The 16,464-nt window shown below is 53.4% G+C and overlaps 7 protein-coding genes across 7 annotated transcripts; 3 read left to right on the forward strand and 4 right to left on the reverse strand.

Annotated features, from left to right (window-relative positions):
* Positions 1-34: 34 nt before the first annotated feature.
* OLA1 (Obg-like ATPase) lies at positions 35-1,471 on the reverse strand (the record flags this gene model as incomplete). Its single annotated transcript, XM_049380207.1, has 3 exons — positions 35-583; positions 779-1,336; positions 1,397-1,471. The coding sequence occupies 3 exons, from the start codon at positions 1,469-1,471 to the stop codon at positions 35-37; spliced, it is 1,182 nt and encodes a 393-aa protein (XP_049229949.1).
* A 611-nt stretch (positions 1,472-2,082) lies between these two features.
* On the forward strand, positions 2,083-2,942 carry J4E87_008621 (uncharacterized protein; the record flags this gene model as incomplete). Its single annotated transcript, XM_049380208.1, has 2 exons — positions 2,083-2,421; positions 2,469-2,942. 2 exons carry the CDS (start codon positions 2,083-2,085, stop codon positions 2,940-2,942), a joined length of 813 nt encoding a protein of 270 aa, XP_049229950.1.
* Positions 2,943-3,095: 153 nt separating this feature from the next.
* Positions 3,096-3,752, reverse strand: J4E87_008622 (uncharacterized protein; the record flags this gene model as incomplete). Its single annotated transcript, XM_049380209.1, has 1 exon — positions 3,096-3,752. One exon carries the CDS (start codon positions 3,750-3,752, stop codon positions 3,096-3,098), a length of 657 nt encoding a protein of 218 aa, XP_049229951.1.
* A 207-nt stretch (positions 3,753-3,959) lies between these two features.
* On the forward strand, positions 3,960-5,665 carry J4E87_008623 (uncharacterized protein; the record flags this gene model as incomplete). The annotated part of the gene is made up of 2 exons (XM_049380210.1): positions 3,960-4,942; positions 4,990-5,665. The coding sequence occupies 2 exons, from the start codon at positions 3,960-3,962 to the stop codon at positions 5,663-5,665; spliced, it is 1,659 nt and encodes a 552-aa protein (XP_049229952.1).
* Positions 5,666-6,232: 567 nt separating this feature from the next.
* Positions 6,233-7,567, forward strand: J4E87_008624 (uncharacterized protein; the record flags this gene model as incomplete). The annotated part of the gene is made up of 2 exons (XM_049380211.1): positions 6,233-6,239; positions 6,780-7,567. The coding sequence occupies 2 exons, from the start codon at positions 6,233-6,235 to the stop codon at positions 7,565-7,567; spliced, it is 795 nt and encodes a 264-aa protein (XP_049229953.1).
* Positions 7,568-8,823: 1,256 nt separating this feature from the next.
* Positions 8,824-11,295, reverse strand: J4E87_008625 (uncharacterized protein; the record flags this gene model as incomplete). Its single annotated transcript, XM_049380212.1, has 1 exon — positions 8,824-11,295. One exon carries the CDS (start codon positions 11,293-11,295, stop codon positions 8,824-8,826), a length of 2,472 nt encoding a protein of 823 aa, XP_049229954.1.
* Positions 11,296-15,847: 4,552 nt separating this feature from the next.
* RPL26B (60S ribosomal protein L26B) lies at positions 15,848-16,413 on the reverse strand (the record flags this gene model as incomplete). The annotated part of the gene is made up of 4 exons (XM_049380213.1): positions 15,848-16,005; positions 16,059-16,152; positions 16,205-16,267; positions 16,318-16,413. 4 exons carry the CDS (start codon positions 16,411-16,413, stop codon positions 15,848-15,850), a joined length of 411 nt encoding a protein of 136 aa, XP_049229955.1.
* Positions 16,414-16,464: the final 51 nt, after the last annotated feature.

Below are 16,464 nucleotides of genomic sequence, written 5' to 3' on the forward strand. Positions count from 1 at the left end.
CACATACACACATAACCAAGACTCATCAAGCTGTCTATGCCTTCGCGGCACCAGCCTTGATGAGGAGGATATCACCATCCTCGACAACGTAGTCCTTGCCCTTGGTCATGATCTTGCCCTTGGCCTTGCAAGTGGCTTCATCACCCTCTTCCCTCAGCACCGCGTAGTTGTACACGATTGCCTGGATGAAGGTCTTCTCAAAGTCACCGTGAATGACACCAGCAGCTTGTGGCGCCTTGGTGCCAGTCCTTATTGTCCATTGTCGGACTTCGTCGGTACCGGTTGTGAAGAAGCTACCAAGTTGAAGGGCCTTGCGCATGACCTGGATGGCCTTGGGCAGCGCCGACTTGGTACCGAGGTTCTTAAGCTCCTCAGCGGCCTCCTCGTCAGACATGACGGCGATGCGCTCCTCGAGCTGTACGGAGATGGGGATGATTGGGTCACCGGGGGCGTTGGTCTTGACCCATTCGGCGATCTTGGGGAGATGCTTGTTCTTCTGGCGGATGTAGTCCTTCTCGCTCAGGTTGACAAGAGTGACGACGGGCTTAGCGGAGAGGAGGAAGAGAGGGTTGATGTGCTCGACCTAGCAAACTGTTAGTAAGAGCTTGCGAAAGGTATTCCATATAGATAGTATGGTTGGGATGTTGTTAATCAGAGAAGGACTTCACTTCAGAATAGCCCAGCGTTAATGGGCCATCAGAGAGCTGGGATTATAGAGCAATCGCTCTTTGTCATCTTGTAACGGGGTGTGCAGGGGGAGGGAGTGAGATGTACATACCTCCTTGGGCGACCAGTTGCCCTTCCGGACATCCTTGCCGTCCTTGAGCATCTCGAGGACTTTCTCAACTGTGGCTTGCTCCTCCTTGAGCTTCTTCATCTCCAGACTCTGACCGCCTCTCCTTGTCTCCTTGACAAGCGCAGCGTGTGCCTTCTCGGTGAACTCAATGTCCTTCAGGCGAAGCTCCTCGGCGATGATGTCCAAGTCACGGATGGGGTCAACGTCACCCTCAACGTGGATAATCTCGGCATCGTCGAAGCATCGGACGACCTGGAAGATGGCATCGACGGCGCGGATGTGCGACAAGAAGGCGTTACCGAGACCAGCACCAGTGGAAGCACCGCGCGTGAGACCAGCGATATCGTAGATGGTCAAGTGGGCAGGCACGACCGACTTGGGCTTGTAGTGCTCCACTAGCCAGTCGAAGCGCTCATCTGGGACGATGACGCGCGACTCTTCTGGGTCGATGGTGGCATATGGGAAGTTGGCGGGGTTACCAAGGGAGCACTTGGTGATGGCTTGGAAGAGCGTCGACTTGCCGACGTTTGCTAGGCCAACCTGGCAATCACTGTTAATGTGAGAACGCGACAAGACCAGCTAGGTATGGCTCTCACTCACGATACCAGTCTTCAAGTTGTTTCCCGGCCTGCCGAGCGGGAGCTTCTCCTCCTTGACCTGCTTCTTGGGAGGCATCTTTTTCTTCTTGGGCGCGGACGCGTAGGTGCGAGCTGCAGTGAAGGAAAGGAAAAATTTGGTGGGGGAAGATGAAGAGTGCAAAGAGGCTGGGAAAAAGCAGGCAGTGCTTGCTGCCGGGTTGTAAAAAGTGGGTATCAGAGAAGAGAAAGAAAAGGTGAGAGGCCTGGTGGGGGGCGTGATGAAATAGAGGGGTGGGAGAGCTACCTAGCAGCCGCTCTCCTGCGTTTCCTGGGTTAATTGACGGTGCAGCGAGTCCAATCGAATTTTCTTAAGTTTATGTGGCTAGGGCGGCGTCCGTGCAGCGCTTGCTTGAAGCAGCAAGCGCCGAAGCCGCGTATCCAGCTGTGCTCGAGCGCCAAACCGGCGGTCATGGCTACAACGACCTCCATCTCCATCTGCTCCCCCACACCTGTCCCTCCGCATATTACTCCCAGGGCTGGCCCCATTCACTGACCTCCGCCCTGCCGTCATTGTACCACTACCTCGCACCACTCATCGTCCCTTAACAGCGTCCATGATACCCCACCCTTCTTATTCGGTACCGACGTAGAGACCTACCCCAATACATACCACACTCGATTGTACATACATCACTACAGCCATAGACAATGTCATCCTCTACCCGTCCCAAACCGTCGCGCAAAAGTTCCAGCCAACATAGGACCACGCTGTCACTGCAGAGAACCGAGGTCTCCATACACGTCTATGACCTGTTACCGCCCGGCAAGGTCGCAACCGTACTCTGGGCAATCGGCAGCTCGCTGCTTCACACAGGCGTTGTTATTGGCGACAGGGAATATGCATATGGCGGACATGACCGGCGCGACTTGACAGGCGTGTACTGGACGAAGCCTGGGCAAGAACCACCGGGTGGCACGTTCAAGCAGGCGATCCTACATGGCTTCTCTTTCCGGCCTGAAGAAGAACTAGAGGCTATCATACAAGAGGTATGCAAGGACATATGTATATTCAAGAAACTAGCTAATAATTACAGGCCTCACACGAGTTCCAAGGAACATCGTACAACCTCCTCACGAAGAACTGCAACCACTTCACTTCCTACCTCTGCGAGAGGCTCACGGGTCGCCCAGCTCCGAGCTATCTGAATCGCGCCGCTAGCATCGGCGTCGCTCTACCATGCGTTGTACCACGGGAATGGATAGCGCCACCGGATTATGATACTGCTGATGGAGAGTTGCTTGACGAAGAGTTCGAAGACGAAGGAGCGTCGATGCTACGTCATGATCGAGAACGAGAACGCCATCGGACAACTGAGGAAGCAAGGGGCTGGGAAAACGCGGGCTATTCTGCTGGAAGTAGTCGTGGTGATCAAGGAAGCGCAAGAGGGCCTATTAGGTATGAGGCTGGAAATCTTGCACCCAGGCTTGTCAACATCGCGGAAACGGATTCTAGTGGTCGGACTATTCCACCCGCTGAAAGGGCACCACTGCCGAAAAATCTGACATGACTCTTGAATTGGTCTGATATGCCTTGGCCACTACACACTGCTCTTGTGATGCATGCCCAAGTGCTCATTGCCTCTACCCATGACGCCTAGTGAACCCCACTATCATCGTACACTTCGTCTGATTTCCATCCCCACATGCTCGACAAGCAGTCTCTAACCCAATCTCCTCGGCTTCTTGCTCCTTGTACCACCAAACTTCAATCTCGTCGAGTCGGCCAGCTTCACAATCAGCGGCCGTATCCTCTTTCCCTCAGCACCCAATATCGCCTTTGTGACTGCCTCCCTGCCTGCGCCAAACCCTCTGTATATCAACTCCAACTTCTGAATCTGCGGCAGCAGGCCCTTGTCCTGGATTCGGTTCATGAGGAAGGCGGCCAATTGATAGGCTGCATCGTATGTTCCGCGCCCCGCTTTCCTGAAGCCGATGTTTCCGCAAGATACCGAGATCAGTGGGTTTCGGTTTGGCTGTGTCAGGCACAGGTGTGTGTTGTGCTTGGTGGCGTAAACATGGAGTTTGTGTTTGTCGTCTTCGTCCCATTCGCGCGGTGCGAGGTTCTTGAAAGAAGGGTCGTTTGGGTTTTGGCCGGGTATCATATTGTATGGATTGGGGGCTGCGCCACTGAAGTTCTCATCTACATTGCTGAGCAGCTGGTCGAGACTCTTCTCAGGCCTCTTGCGGAAGGAGGGAGGAGTTGCAGCGAGGACTCGTGTGCTGTGCGAAAACGGTCGCAGGGGTTGCGTGTGTCGACATGATGAGCGAATTGAGCATGTGAGGGATCGAAACGTCTGTAGAGTTGTGTTGCTGGCCATGTTGAAGGCGGTAGATGCCCCGATTGAGGTTCGGGGATGCAGCGATTTGCTAGAAAGTCGCAGAAGGTTGCGAGGCTGGCTTGGCATTCGGAAAAAGATGGCGATGCTTCTCACCCACCTTCGCCGCGCCCACCTTCCAACGCTCACTGCTTGGGCCGGTCCTACTTCAATTTAATACCCAGATCCAATTGCCTTCAAGTCCAGAGCATGAGGCCCCAGACAGCAAGCACATTTGCCGCCACTGCGCGATGGAGCATACAACCCGCCGCTGCTACGCCTGCAAGCGCATGCGGAAGAGCTGCAGCGTATAGACGGATATCAACACTACCAAGAACATCGCAAGTCTCCTCCACACGCACGTCACTACCTTCCACATCTACGCCTTCCTCCCAACGCTTCCTCCGCAGCGAATTCTTGCCCCAAGATGTCCTCTTCCGCACGTCATCCGCATACGCCCGCCACTTCTCTTCTCGGCCCGCCCTATACGAGCAAGCGCAAAAGCAAAAAGACGTAAAGGAAGGAGAGCCAGAGACCACCAAATCAACAACCTCCGAGGGTAGCACCTCTGAGCAGGCTGCAGGCGACCAGGCAAAGAAAGAGGGCGAGGAAGCCAAGGAGAAGAAGGACGGAGAGGAAGAAGCTGGTGAACAGAAGGAGGGCGAAGAGGGCCAGAAGAAAGAGAAGAAGGATGCGCCCCCACCTCCACCCCACGGCGACAAGACACCATGGCAGGTCTTCACCGAGACCTTGAAGCAAGAGTTCCAGGCCTCGAAGGACTGGAATGAGGGTACAAAACAGTTGGGTGGTGCGCTGCACGACTTCCAGCAGAACCCAAACGTCCAGAAGGCCGGCCAGATCTCTGAGGCTGCCAAGACAAAGACCACGGAGGCATTGAAGGCGACGGCATCAGCTGTTGGTCATGGTGCGGCGTGGACATGGGACACCATGCCCGTCAAGGGCGTTCGTGCTGCTGCGAGGGTTACGGGTACTGGGCTTGAGTACGCAACTCGGCCAGTGCGACAGACCAAGGCTTTCCAGGCCGTGAAGGAGACCATCGACGATGGCAGCTCATCAAGATACGGTGGTTGGGTCGAGAAGGAGGAGCGCAGGAAGAGGCGAGAGCTGCGCGAACTCAACGAGCTCCAACGAACTGGCGGCAAACCCCTGGGCCCAATGGAGGAGGACCCAAAGTAAGACATTTCTCAGAAGACCAAGACCTTTGACTAACAACTATCAGTGCTGGCACAAACGTCACCCTTCACAAGGACGCCAAGTACAAGGAAGTCTGGAGAGAATGGAAGGACAACTCCAAGCTCGCCCAAGGCTTCTTCAACATGAAGACAGTCTACAGGGAGTCTGACAACGCCATCATCGAGACCGCTCGCAGTATCTCCGACCGCATCACCGGCTTCTTCGCCGAAAACGAGACGGCCATGGTCATCAAGCGATTCAGAGAAATGGACCCTAACTTCCAAATGGAGCCCTTCCTGACCGAGATGCGCGAATACATCCTCCCAGAAGTCCTGGACGCATACGTCAAGGGCGACATTGCCGTCCTAAAGGAGTGGCTATCAGCAGCGCAATACTCAGTATACGCAGCGCTGATGCAACAATACCAGGCTGCTGGCCTCAAGTCTGACGGAAAGATTGTCGACATTCGTGGCGTCGACGTCCTGAACGCAAAGCTGCTGGAGCCAGGAGAGATCCCCGTCTTCATCCTTACCTGCAGAACCCAAGAAGTGCACGTCTACCGCAACGCCAAGTCAGGAGAACTGGCCTCTGGCATGGACGACAAGGTCCAGCAAGTCACATACGCCATTGGTGTCACCAGGATACCAGAAGACGTCAACAACCCCGAGACACGAGGATGGAGGTTGATCGAACTGCAGAAGAGTGCCAGGGATTACTACTGAGCGAGTCGCCACTAATCTCTTTTTCCTTCCCTCTGCGTTCCACCCTGTACGATTACACTACCTTCTCACCACACCTTAATGTTGGTGGTCATGTTCTTGCTGCATCTTTGGCGTCCAAAAAGACAGTTGTTGCTCTGTTTTTGTAGTCTCCGGTCCCTATACGGGTTTGCTATGTTTCGTCACCTGGGTCATGGAAGTGGATAGACGGACGCCGTAGATGAGTATGGCGTTCTACATGACGCACTTCTCTACTCTGTATGTATAGTATGATGACTTGATGGATTGGTGGAGTGGAAATACCACGTGTAAAGCAAGTGGAACAAGTTTCCAAGGACAGAACTGGGATAATCAAATCTCAAGTCACGCATGATACATCGTCTCGAGCTATTTTCATCGTGATGTACAGTTCATGTGTAGACTGTGAGGTTTCTTTGAGTCGACAGCATACATAGGCGGGCATCGACGACAACCCGTTCAACTTAAAGGGGCACCTACGCCATAAGCTAATTCACCATCATCGGCCGAAGTACGTACCAAGAGATGCAAATACACACCATTCCAAAACCCATGAATAGTACACCATCTTGGCGACCATTGTCCCAAATTTCCCTCGCCCTTGCAGCCAACAACATCCCACCTTCTGAACCTCGGCACTTCCTATTCCGCAGAGCGTCCGAGCTCAGGGACCGAACGCGCGCGCATGCGCGGAACCTCCGACTGTACTACCAAACCGTGCTCACCGCCGACTTACCCTCTAGCCTAGCCGAAAGAAAAAAAGTCTCTGCCGCGAGATTCTAGGCGTCTGACTACTACGTAAGTATGATATCCGCAAGGTCTGCCTTATCTGGGCATGTGGGTCGCAGCAGAGTGTTAGGTTTCGGGGCATACAGAGCATTGGCCCCGCTGCGCGAAGTCCGCCCGGGTTGTATAAAAGGACAGAGAGGGCCGGCTGGGGGTGGGCTGGAAGATAGGATACGGATTGTTAGGTGGACGAGTAGTGTTTGTAAGTTTCATTCCCAATACCCGGTCTAAATTCAACTTCTATGTCCTATCGCTATGGAAGACTCGAGAAAGAAGAATTTAGTAAACTAATACTTTTCTATAGCAGCAGCAGAACAATCGCAAACCGCACAATCCACATCACCGCCTCCACCACCACCCAATTCCTCCTCCCAAAAACCCAAACGACCAATCTACATCCGCATCCCCATCGCCCTCGCCCTTACCCTCCTCACACTCACCAGCGGCTTCGTAATCGCCGGTTTCCCCGCCATGGCCTCCCTCCAAGACCTCGCGAACCCGCCCACCGACGCCGAAACCCTCGAACTCTTCGAGCCCAGCACAGAAGCCATTGCCGAGATAGAACGAAGCATATTCGAGCATCCCCTCACAAAGTCGTTATTGGAGGACCCTAAATACATTGCCTCAAGGCCGCATCTCAAGATACCAGAGGGACTAAGAGCGCAGAACCTGACGGGAGGCACACTGCTCGGCCCCGACAAAATCGCCGTTCCCCCAATCCAATTCAGCACAGCCGACGGCTCTGAATTCGTATCTTTGCAATACCTGGGTGAAGCGCTGTGCGGCCACCCCGGCATCGTCCACGGCGGCCTGCTAGCCACACTCCTCGACGAGGGACTAGCACGATGCTGCTTCCCCGCGCTGCCGAACAAAGTGGGTGTGACGGCGAGTTTGAAGATCGATTACAAGGCGCCGTGTATGGCGGGGCAGATTGTGGTGTTAAGGGCTGAGACAACGAAGGTTGAGGGCAGGAAGGCGTGGGTTAAGGGTCGGTTGATGACACTGGGGAGTGAGGAGAAGGAGGGTGTTGTGTTGACGGAGGCGGAGGCGCTGTTTATTGAGCCGAGGCAGGCGGCGCAGATGAAGAGGGTTGTTAATTAGAGGGGGTGTTTTGGTGGTGGGATGGTTAGTTTGCGGAGCGATAGACTTTTAGACTTTGTACATGGGAGGGTATTCGTAGAGAAGGGTGTGTGAGATCGCATCGTTGAGATATCTCTCGTCTCTCGGGCGATATCTCAACGATGCGATCTCACACGCTCTTCTCTACGAATACTTGTTTTTGATGCTTGGTCAAGATGTAATGATTAGGACATGGCAGCCAGTTTGCGTCTCGTGTACATGTCCATGTGAAGATCCAGTGTGAACGACGTTGGATGGGCTTACCATGCAAACTAACTGTACACTTAACCACTAGAACCAGACATCTCACTAGGATATGAGTTAAGCATCAACACATTTCCTTCACAAGTGCAAACATCACAGGCAGACGAAATGATTTGGTACGACACTCGCTTCTTTCATTAAAGTATTAACGTCCGATCCAATCCACCAGTTCAGCCACCACGTCAACAATAGACGTGTCCCTCGCACCAGCAACCCAGCACATCCAGGGTCAAGCCAGTCCAACTTCCCTCTTCCCTCCCTCCCAACTTCCCCACTCGACAAGCGAGCTACATACAACAAGACGAGACCAAGACAGCGAAGAGAGATCTTTCCAACCATCTTGCACGACGACGCCATTTCAAAACAAGCAAAAACATATCCAGACCCGTAGATCTGAGACAACGACAACAACAATAACGACGATCATCAACAAGATACTGCGATTTCCAAAGATACATTTGGACACAGACCAAGTTGAAAAGTATGTGGAAAAAAAAGAGATATCGGGAAACATGGTTTGGTGGGAAAAGAAAAGAGTGTATGAGAAAAGAAAGTGGTGCGTTGGGAGTGTGGGGTAAGAAGGTGGGCGTTCTATTTACAACTGAGACTCCTTCGTTTCGAGAGGAGAGAGCGGAGGAGGAGGTAGGCGTTTGTGGGAGAGGTATGATGGGTTGACGCGCTGTGAGGAGGTTGGCGTCGGGTATCTGTAGCGACTGAATGCCAAAAGCTGACATCGGCTTTTCGCGGCTAGCGTTTGGTGAACAAGGGGGGATTTGGAAAGAGACGCCCGGCGCTGATGAATGCTATGCTCGAGAAAGAAAGATCTGCTGTACAGGGTGGTGATGATGCGTTCGCTAAGTGATGCTGCTTTTCGAGAGAGAGAGAGGATGGAGGTGATGTGTATGGTCGAGGTAGAGACGGGGGAGCATGGGCTCATTATAGGCGTGACAAGGCTAAGTTCAAAATCCAGGGCTTTATCTGCTTTGGCCGAGGTTCAGCCATGACATGTCGGATTGTTCCTTTCCGTTGCCTTGGTTGGGACCTGGGCCCGGGAAGAGGGTTGCTGAGCTCTCGTGCCCGACTTTGGGTGGTGGGTAGAAGGAGTTGAACTTGGGGCTTGGTAGCGCCGCCTCGGCCTTGCCTCCTTGTGCACCGCCGGGACCACCTGGGAACACGGTTGCTGTGCTCTCGCGATCTTGTGGGAGACCGAGACGTGGTGGCACGGGGTACATCGAGCTGAACTTGCTCTTGGGCATCTCCTCGGTGGGTGCGGGTGGTGCGTTTCCTGATGGGAACATGGTGAACGTGCTGTCTCGCATGTCAGGGACGGTGGATGGGTTGTCGCCTTGACCGGGGTAGAAGGAGGAGAAGTTGCTCTTGGGGTAGAACGAATCGGTGCCGTCAGGGTAATACGAGCTAGCGCCATCGTACTTGTTAGAGTCGATAACCATGCTACCAGTGTACTGACTGCTCGTCCGTCGGTCATCGCCCACTGGAGTCCAGCTTTCTACGGGGTGGCGTAGGTAGCCGTCGTGACTGAGAGCAGATACTGTGCTGGCATTTGAGTTGGCGCGAGCAAGCTCTGCTTGCATGGGCTGAACACCATGTGGAATGACACTGTTGGGGGTTCCAAGCGTTGGACTTCCACTGGCAACTCGGCTTAGACGCTGCCCGTCGTTGAACTTGGGGATCTCTAATGGAGCGATATGTTGTGATGGACGCGAGCTGTACATGCGCGAGTTGGTGTATTGTGACTGACTGGCCGTACTTGTCCGGTCTGACGCAAAGGTAGAACGGTCAGCAGGTGGTGCACTTGCCAGGTTTGTAGCTTCGTTGTTGGCGAAGTACCGACTCCAGCCTGAGCTACGTGCTCTTGGTGCAGGCTTGTTCCGACTGGAGTTCTGACGAACCATAGGCTCGACAGGCTCCGGCTTGAGGTCAAACTTAGCAAGCTCGTAGGGCTCGTTGTAGCCTTCGGAGTAGCCAAGCGGGCTGCTCTTCTTCACAAGTCCCGCTGTACTGGCATCGCTCGCAACATTCTTCTTGTGGCCGTTGTTGCTACCACGTCCTTGTATGATGGCAAGCGATGTGACAGAGTCGTTGTTGTGTTTTGGCTGGTAAGTTACGACAGCTCCACCAGCCTCCTTCATGAAAGCAGCGCCGCGGTCCGCAAAACTCATGCGGTCGTTCTTCTCAATGTAACCTGGGTTCTGCTTGCTCTTGTTCTTCCTGTACTTGAGGCAGAACAGAATGAGAATCAGGATAGCAGCGATGCCGAAGATCGTACCGAGTGTAGCGCCAAGTACAGTCAACATCTTTCCCTTATTGCTAGGGGGAGCCGGTGGTGGGCCGACTGCTTCTGTGGTGCTGGCGCTGGGCGTCGCTGATACGGATGCAGTCGCGGTCGGTGTCGATGATGCGCTTGAAGATGATATCGAGTTCACTAGGATCTCTTGTCCAGAGAACAGCGCTGTCGCGTTCATCCATGCGTTCTCCTTTGCGTCGAAGACAGCAATGGGCTCATCGGGGTTGCCACCACTTGCAACGGTGGTGCCATCCTCGCCTTGTGCTAACGAGTAACCGTTCCGTGTAACTGTCGGTGCGAGTGTGTCGTTGTACTTTGACCAGTCATCAATGACTACTCGCTTCACTTTGTCCCCACCGGCAAGAGTTCCCGGGGCTGCGGGCGATCCGTCCTTGTTCACGAGGAGGATTCGTTCCACGGCGTTCGGTGTTACACTCATGTCGAACTTCTCCAGAGCGATCCTTCCGTCTTTGTTGGAGACTATTGAGCATTTGACAGCATCGGCGTTAACGATCGGTTGTTCCAGGCTGACGCCGAGATCTTTCCATCCTGATGCTTCGCTGAACTTCCATACCGCAGTGTTGGTAGCGCCACCACCGACTAATATCGCAGAGTTTGCGTCCGAGTTCATCAGCATGGGCTTTACGGAGAGTGGCGCGCCGGACGGCGGCATACTCGATACCGAGTAGGGCTCGACAGTGGACATTAGGAAGGATTCCGACGATGGGCCGTTGTCCCCCTCTGTCTGCGACCCTGCGTAGACGAGAATCTTCTGTGAGTCTTGTAGGTAGACAGCGTCATGGTTGACGCGATTTTGTGTGTTCCAGCTCTCAGACCGTTGCCAGTCCCACTTCTTCTTGGAGAATGTGTAGTGCATCAATCCGGGATAGTTCCACGTCGAAGCGGTCTCGTTGACGCGTCCTCCAACAATGAACAGCTTAGCAGCTGCGGCGTCCCCCTTGGGCACTGCCTTCACGCATTGCGCTCCGGTAAGCGATATGTCCATAGGCAGCGCCTTCCATTCTGCCCCCTCTTCAAGCTTTAGCGATTGGAATCCAGATGGCGAATATACGTAAAGCGTGTTCTCGTAGATGATTGAGCAGTGCTCACTCAGCGGGTATACGGGCTTTGGGAGAGCCATGGTGATGTGGATCGTGTGTTAGATCCGGTAAGAATAGCGAACGTGATGTGAGTTTATCCTCGACTTGAGACGTAAAGCAATAGACTGATTATAATTCCACTCGACTTCGCATGACTAGGTGTAAGGTCCAAGGATTATTAGTTGTCCGAAGATGGAGGTTGGTCGACTGCGCGTTGGGAAGGCGAATGCGACGACTCAAGGATACGATTGGCTCGTAAAGACAATCGTAATCGTCTATAGTGCGACAAAGCGTCAGTATGGTCCAGCAAGTAATGGTCGTGTCGAACGTACTCGAATCCAAGACAGATGTCGAGACCGAGCGCGACAGGATGTTCGATCTGGCGAAAGACGACGATGGATTGATCCGACTAGTGCAAAGGGAGCGACGGGGCAACCCTCTCTCAAAGAGGCGAAGAGGTATACGAAGGGTAGGGCGAAATGAGAGGCAGCACAGCTCAGCGGTGTGCGGGAGTCGAGATGGAAAGCCGTCTAGGTGAGGCTGTTCAGGCACACGGAGGCTGAAGCTGGGGAGAGACAGGTGAGCCTGAGCGAGAGGGAGACGTCCAACCGGCCGCTGAGAGGGTCCGTTCGCGCTCACGGTCGTGCAAGGGCAGCCATCGGGTGGGCTTGGGCATCTCCCAAATGGCCTAAGCGGCGACGGCACGAGCGAGGGTGTGACCATGCACACGAAGAGTGTCAGGGGCAGATGGTGAGACAAACCAATGACGTCCCGCCGCTGTCGTCGTTATTCGCCAGTGCCCCTGGCCTTAACCAAGAGTATTTAGCGTTTATTTTAGCCAAGAGACATGCTTGCAGCGAGGAAACAGCCCCAGTGTCGGAACATGTCCCTGGGTTTCTGTGCAACCGCAGCACCAGCAGAATCTGCACCGTGAGGATGTTGAGAGCTGCGGGGTCAACGGCGAACAGTACCCGGCGCCATCGAACGCTGCATTATTGCAATCGAATACATGATGGCATCACTTCGCCCCGACTTTCGCTGCTGCGGTGCCGATCTTGTCGCTCGTTGTGCATCCCACGCTCTTTGCGCATGAAACTCCCAGGCTCGACACAGCAAGGGTTCTGATCATTTCCGCTCCTTCGACCACTTCACGAATCAAGACAGACCGCTCCTCTCCTGGCCTCTTTCTGCTCGCCTGTCGCACGCCATTCCACGATCGGATGATATGCTCCGGAGTAGAAAGACTTAAAAGAAGGTTCCGAGGACTCGACCTCAGTGCTCGCACTCTCGTATGCCTAAAAACGTGTGCAGCCGTATATGCATGCACGTAAAGTAGTACCTATCGATAGTGCGCGTCCGGGCGACGTCCCCGGAAGCTATGGCGAACAGTTTGGCGGCGCTGGGCAGACTGTGCACTTTGTGCACTCTCCTAGCCTGTTGTGGGGTTTAGGCACGACAACACGCCGTTTGCTGCTATCGCCCATCGTCGTCACATTTGCATCACATCCAAGTGACGACGATTCGAGATTACTGACTGTGATGGCATGATGGCAATAAAAAGAATGGGAGGCGCGCGCTCAAGTGGGCGGCTTCGTGACGGGAGGGACACGAGAGACGCTCTAGCGGGCACCTGAAACAGAAACACGGCCCTTCTCAAGGCGTGCCTACCCTGACTCAGCCCACAACACACCAGCTGCTAACCACGCGCCTCACGACGTAAGCGCAACACGATGGCCTCGACATCACGATCTATAGTTGTCTATGAGATCACTAGCGACCACGGAGCCTTTTCGTCGTTGCTAAAAACGCCCTGCATGCAGCCAACCTTAACCGTGACCGCATTGGTGGCACAGTGCACATCCTCATTAACCATTCGGATGCCTACCCCGCCAACTGCACTAGATTGGGACAGCAATATCCGGCTACGTACTAGGCACGCATAGGATGCAGTTGGCCGTCATCAATGTCATGCGAGCTGGAAACGACGTTCCTTCAGCGGACTCATGAACTATCGGCAAAACAACTCTCTGGCAGCTACCGACACACAAGGCGATCCCGGTCCCCAACTGTCACGCAATTCGAGACGGATCTTCTCGGATCTTCAATCTTGCTTTGCCACGTTGCTAAGCCCCGAGACAAGTTGTCCAGACTTTTTGGTGGTGAGCCCATCCCAAGGTTTTGGGCTTGGAGAGACTTTACGGCTCGGAGCGTTTGAAGAAGACGGCTGGTCCCTACCCACATGTTCGCTATGCGAAACAAAGCCTCCGCTGGCAACTCGCGACTCTCTGTTTCGCAGTGGTATGCCTGCTAATTAAGTCTTTGCCACGCAACTAAGCCAGCATGTTTCTTCATGCGCCCTTGGGTCTGGGGAAGCACGTGGCTGAGCATTGAAGCCCTCTATCCAGTGTCATGCGTGCGCAGATGCCCATGCATTGGAGATTGGATCCAGCGGCAGGTGAACGGCACTTGCAGCTGTCACAACCATCATGTCGGGCCATACAAAAAAGCATCGAGACGTTGTTACCCGAGGAGGGAAGAAGCAAAGGAGCGGACCGCAGCGTTCGATCTATACTCGGATGCGTTTCATTGCTAAGTGACGGTTGCTTTTTCCATATGAACTGTCGCGGGAAACCGGCATCGCCGCCACATCTCGTTTTCTCCCAACGGGTGTCATTACACACTGTAGCATGTATGCAGGCATCTACCATATCTCGATGGCGAAGTGGTCTCGTCATATATCGGTAATCACAATCGCTCTCTATGCGCAACCGATCAATCATGCAAGCGATCAAAGTGCCGTATTACCACTTTACGCCCACGGCACTTACACGCATCTGACGCCGTGCTATTTGAAGACGCCGCGCTTACACTGTACATGTACTTGCGCCTGAAACATCTTTGCTATTCATATGAGTGAGATATAAGATCGACATTATGTCAGATTCGTGAGTCGTGAGATTCGCGTACCGTACCGCAGCGGAGGCTGATGTCACATGACGCCTGATCTACACTTATCTTTACTGATAGCAAGGATGATGCAAAAAGCAGAGCTCGGGAGGGTCTTGAATAGCGAGGTAGAACATGTTCGGTGTGCGTTGCATACAAGAACAAAATACTTCCAATAGTGTTCGTGTCCGGATATAGAACACGAGATGAAGCATCAAGATCTCCAGCGCAGGCAACATCATTATCGATACGAACATCCCGAGGTCAGTCGTATCGTGTATGCAGTCTCCGTATCCAATCACGGGATCCCATGAACAAACATTGCACATATGTTAGGTGATATGGCCGTCTCGAAGATGATCTTCTTGAGTTTGTCATAATTGCTCAATTGCCCACGTACGCAATTCATGTAAAAAATCACCAAACACCCACACCACGAGAACACGACTCACTGACCAAGGATAACAAACCCATCTATCGCTTAAAACGAGCTCTACCTTCTATAACTCACCCGCCGCCTACCCGAGCGACAGATCCACTATCTGCATCTAGCCCTCAGCCTCCATTAGCACGAGATCTGGCACTCGCCAGACGACATCCGATTTGCCAGCACCTCTTACAGTAGTACACAAACCCAAACATAGAGTCCCGTAGTATCTTATCGATTAGTTATCGTTGGCGTTGGGCAGCTTTTGCTTCCATGTGCAGTAGGTACACCATAGTTGTGGCGATGTGCAGTAGCCGAAACAGCAGTTTACATGTACGAGCAAAATGTGACGAACGCCACCATATGTTTTTTTTTTTCGGAACACTAAGCTTGTAGGTCGACGCATGAAGGAACCAGTGGAGATGTCACGGTGGAGATAAGATGTGTTGAGCTCTGCAAAGAAGATGCGATAGAGGTGTGGGTACTGCGGAGTCGAGGCAGATAAATTGTATTGCTACTTAACGACTTCTACCGGGTCACTATGGAACGAATTGGTAAGTGTGATGCGAGAATTGATGAACTCCGAGAACCAGGGATGGGGATCTCTAAGATGCTAAGCCCGTAGTCGTAGCTACACAGGAGATCATGAGAGGTCTGAATGTGTGCAATTGAGCGGTACGCTGCACTGGTCAAACATGGCTGTGGTTTCATTCAAAGTTTACAGTTGACACTGTAGTCATACTAACATACACAAGCTATGTGTATAGTTGAAGGAATGTGTCTCAGCGTCAAACCATCTCCGTCATGGGGAAATCTCAAAGATGGTCTGCATGCGAGCAACGACTGCTGTCGTCTGGCGTTCTTCTCCGCTAGTCGTATAACTCACGTCAACCATCAGGTTCGGTTGGGGAGTAGATATACTAGCGTTCGTGTCAAACTTCACGTAGAGTGTCACTGCGACGGCTGGAGTAACAAATCTCATTCGTTGCCAAACTCCATTCCATCGTGGTATCATTTCGAACAGAAAACTTCGACGGGGCCGCATGATGGCAAGTCCATTGTTCGAGCTAGAAGCCGGTATAACGCCCTGCTTTTCCATGCGCGTGTCGCATGCCCAAACCGTGAACCCATGATATGCATTTCATCCTCTAGGGACGGGGATGCTCGTGTCGATGTCCCTCATAGCCATAGTGTATCGTCAATAGAAAGGGACGATACGCTTATTGCTGCTCCCTCTGCTTCTTCTTCTCCTCGCGACCGGCGGACTTGCGCTCCAGGATTTGCTCACGGTCCTTGTCGAGCTTGAGCTTGGTGACGACGACCTTGGAGGCAGCGATGGGGATGGGGACGGACTGGCCGTTGCTCTTCTCGCGAACAACTGTGTTGTGAATTAGTATATCTGCTGGCGAGTGGGAATAGAGGGCTACGCACTGCCGTTGACGTGGAGGCAGTACTTGAGGCGGTAGACGGAGGAGATCTTGCCCTCACGTCCCTTGTTGGAGCCGCGGACGACCATGACCTCGTCCTAGGAAAAGTCAGCATACGACGAAACTGGGGGAGAAGATCTGGATACTTACATCCTTGCGGACGGGAATGCTGCGCACTCCGTGCTTCTCGCGGAGCTCCTTACTCAAAGGCGCCTGAAGGTTGTTAGAACATGTCCCATGCAATGTTCCAAGTCTCTTCATACGCTCATGATGACCCGACGCACACTACTCGGCGCACTGAAGTGCGCCTTTCGGGACTTGCGTCGAGAGCTCGCGACCATTGCGTTAACCTTGGTCATTTTTGCTGTGGGATTGGCGGTTGTCGGGTTAGTAGACAAAGTTCGTGTCGC

Source organism: Alternaria ethzedia (assembly GCF_023757985.1).
Source record: "Alternaria ethzedia strain BMP 0044 chromosome Unknown scaffold_28, whole genome shotgun sequence".
NCBI lineage: Eukaryota > Fungi > Ascomycota > Dothideomycetes > Pleosporales > Pleosporaceae > Alternaria > Alternaria ethzedia.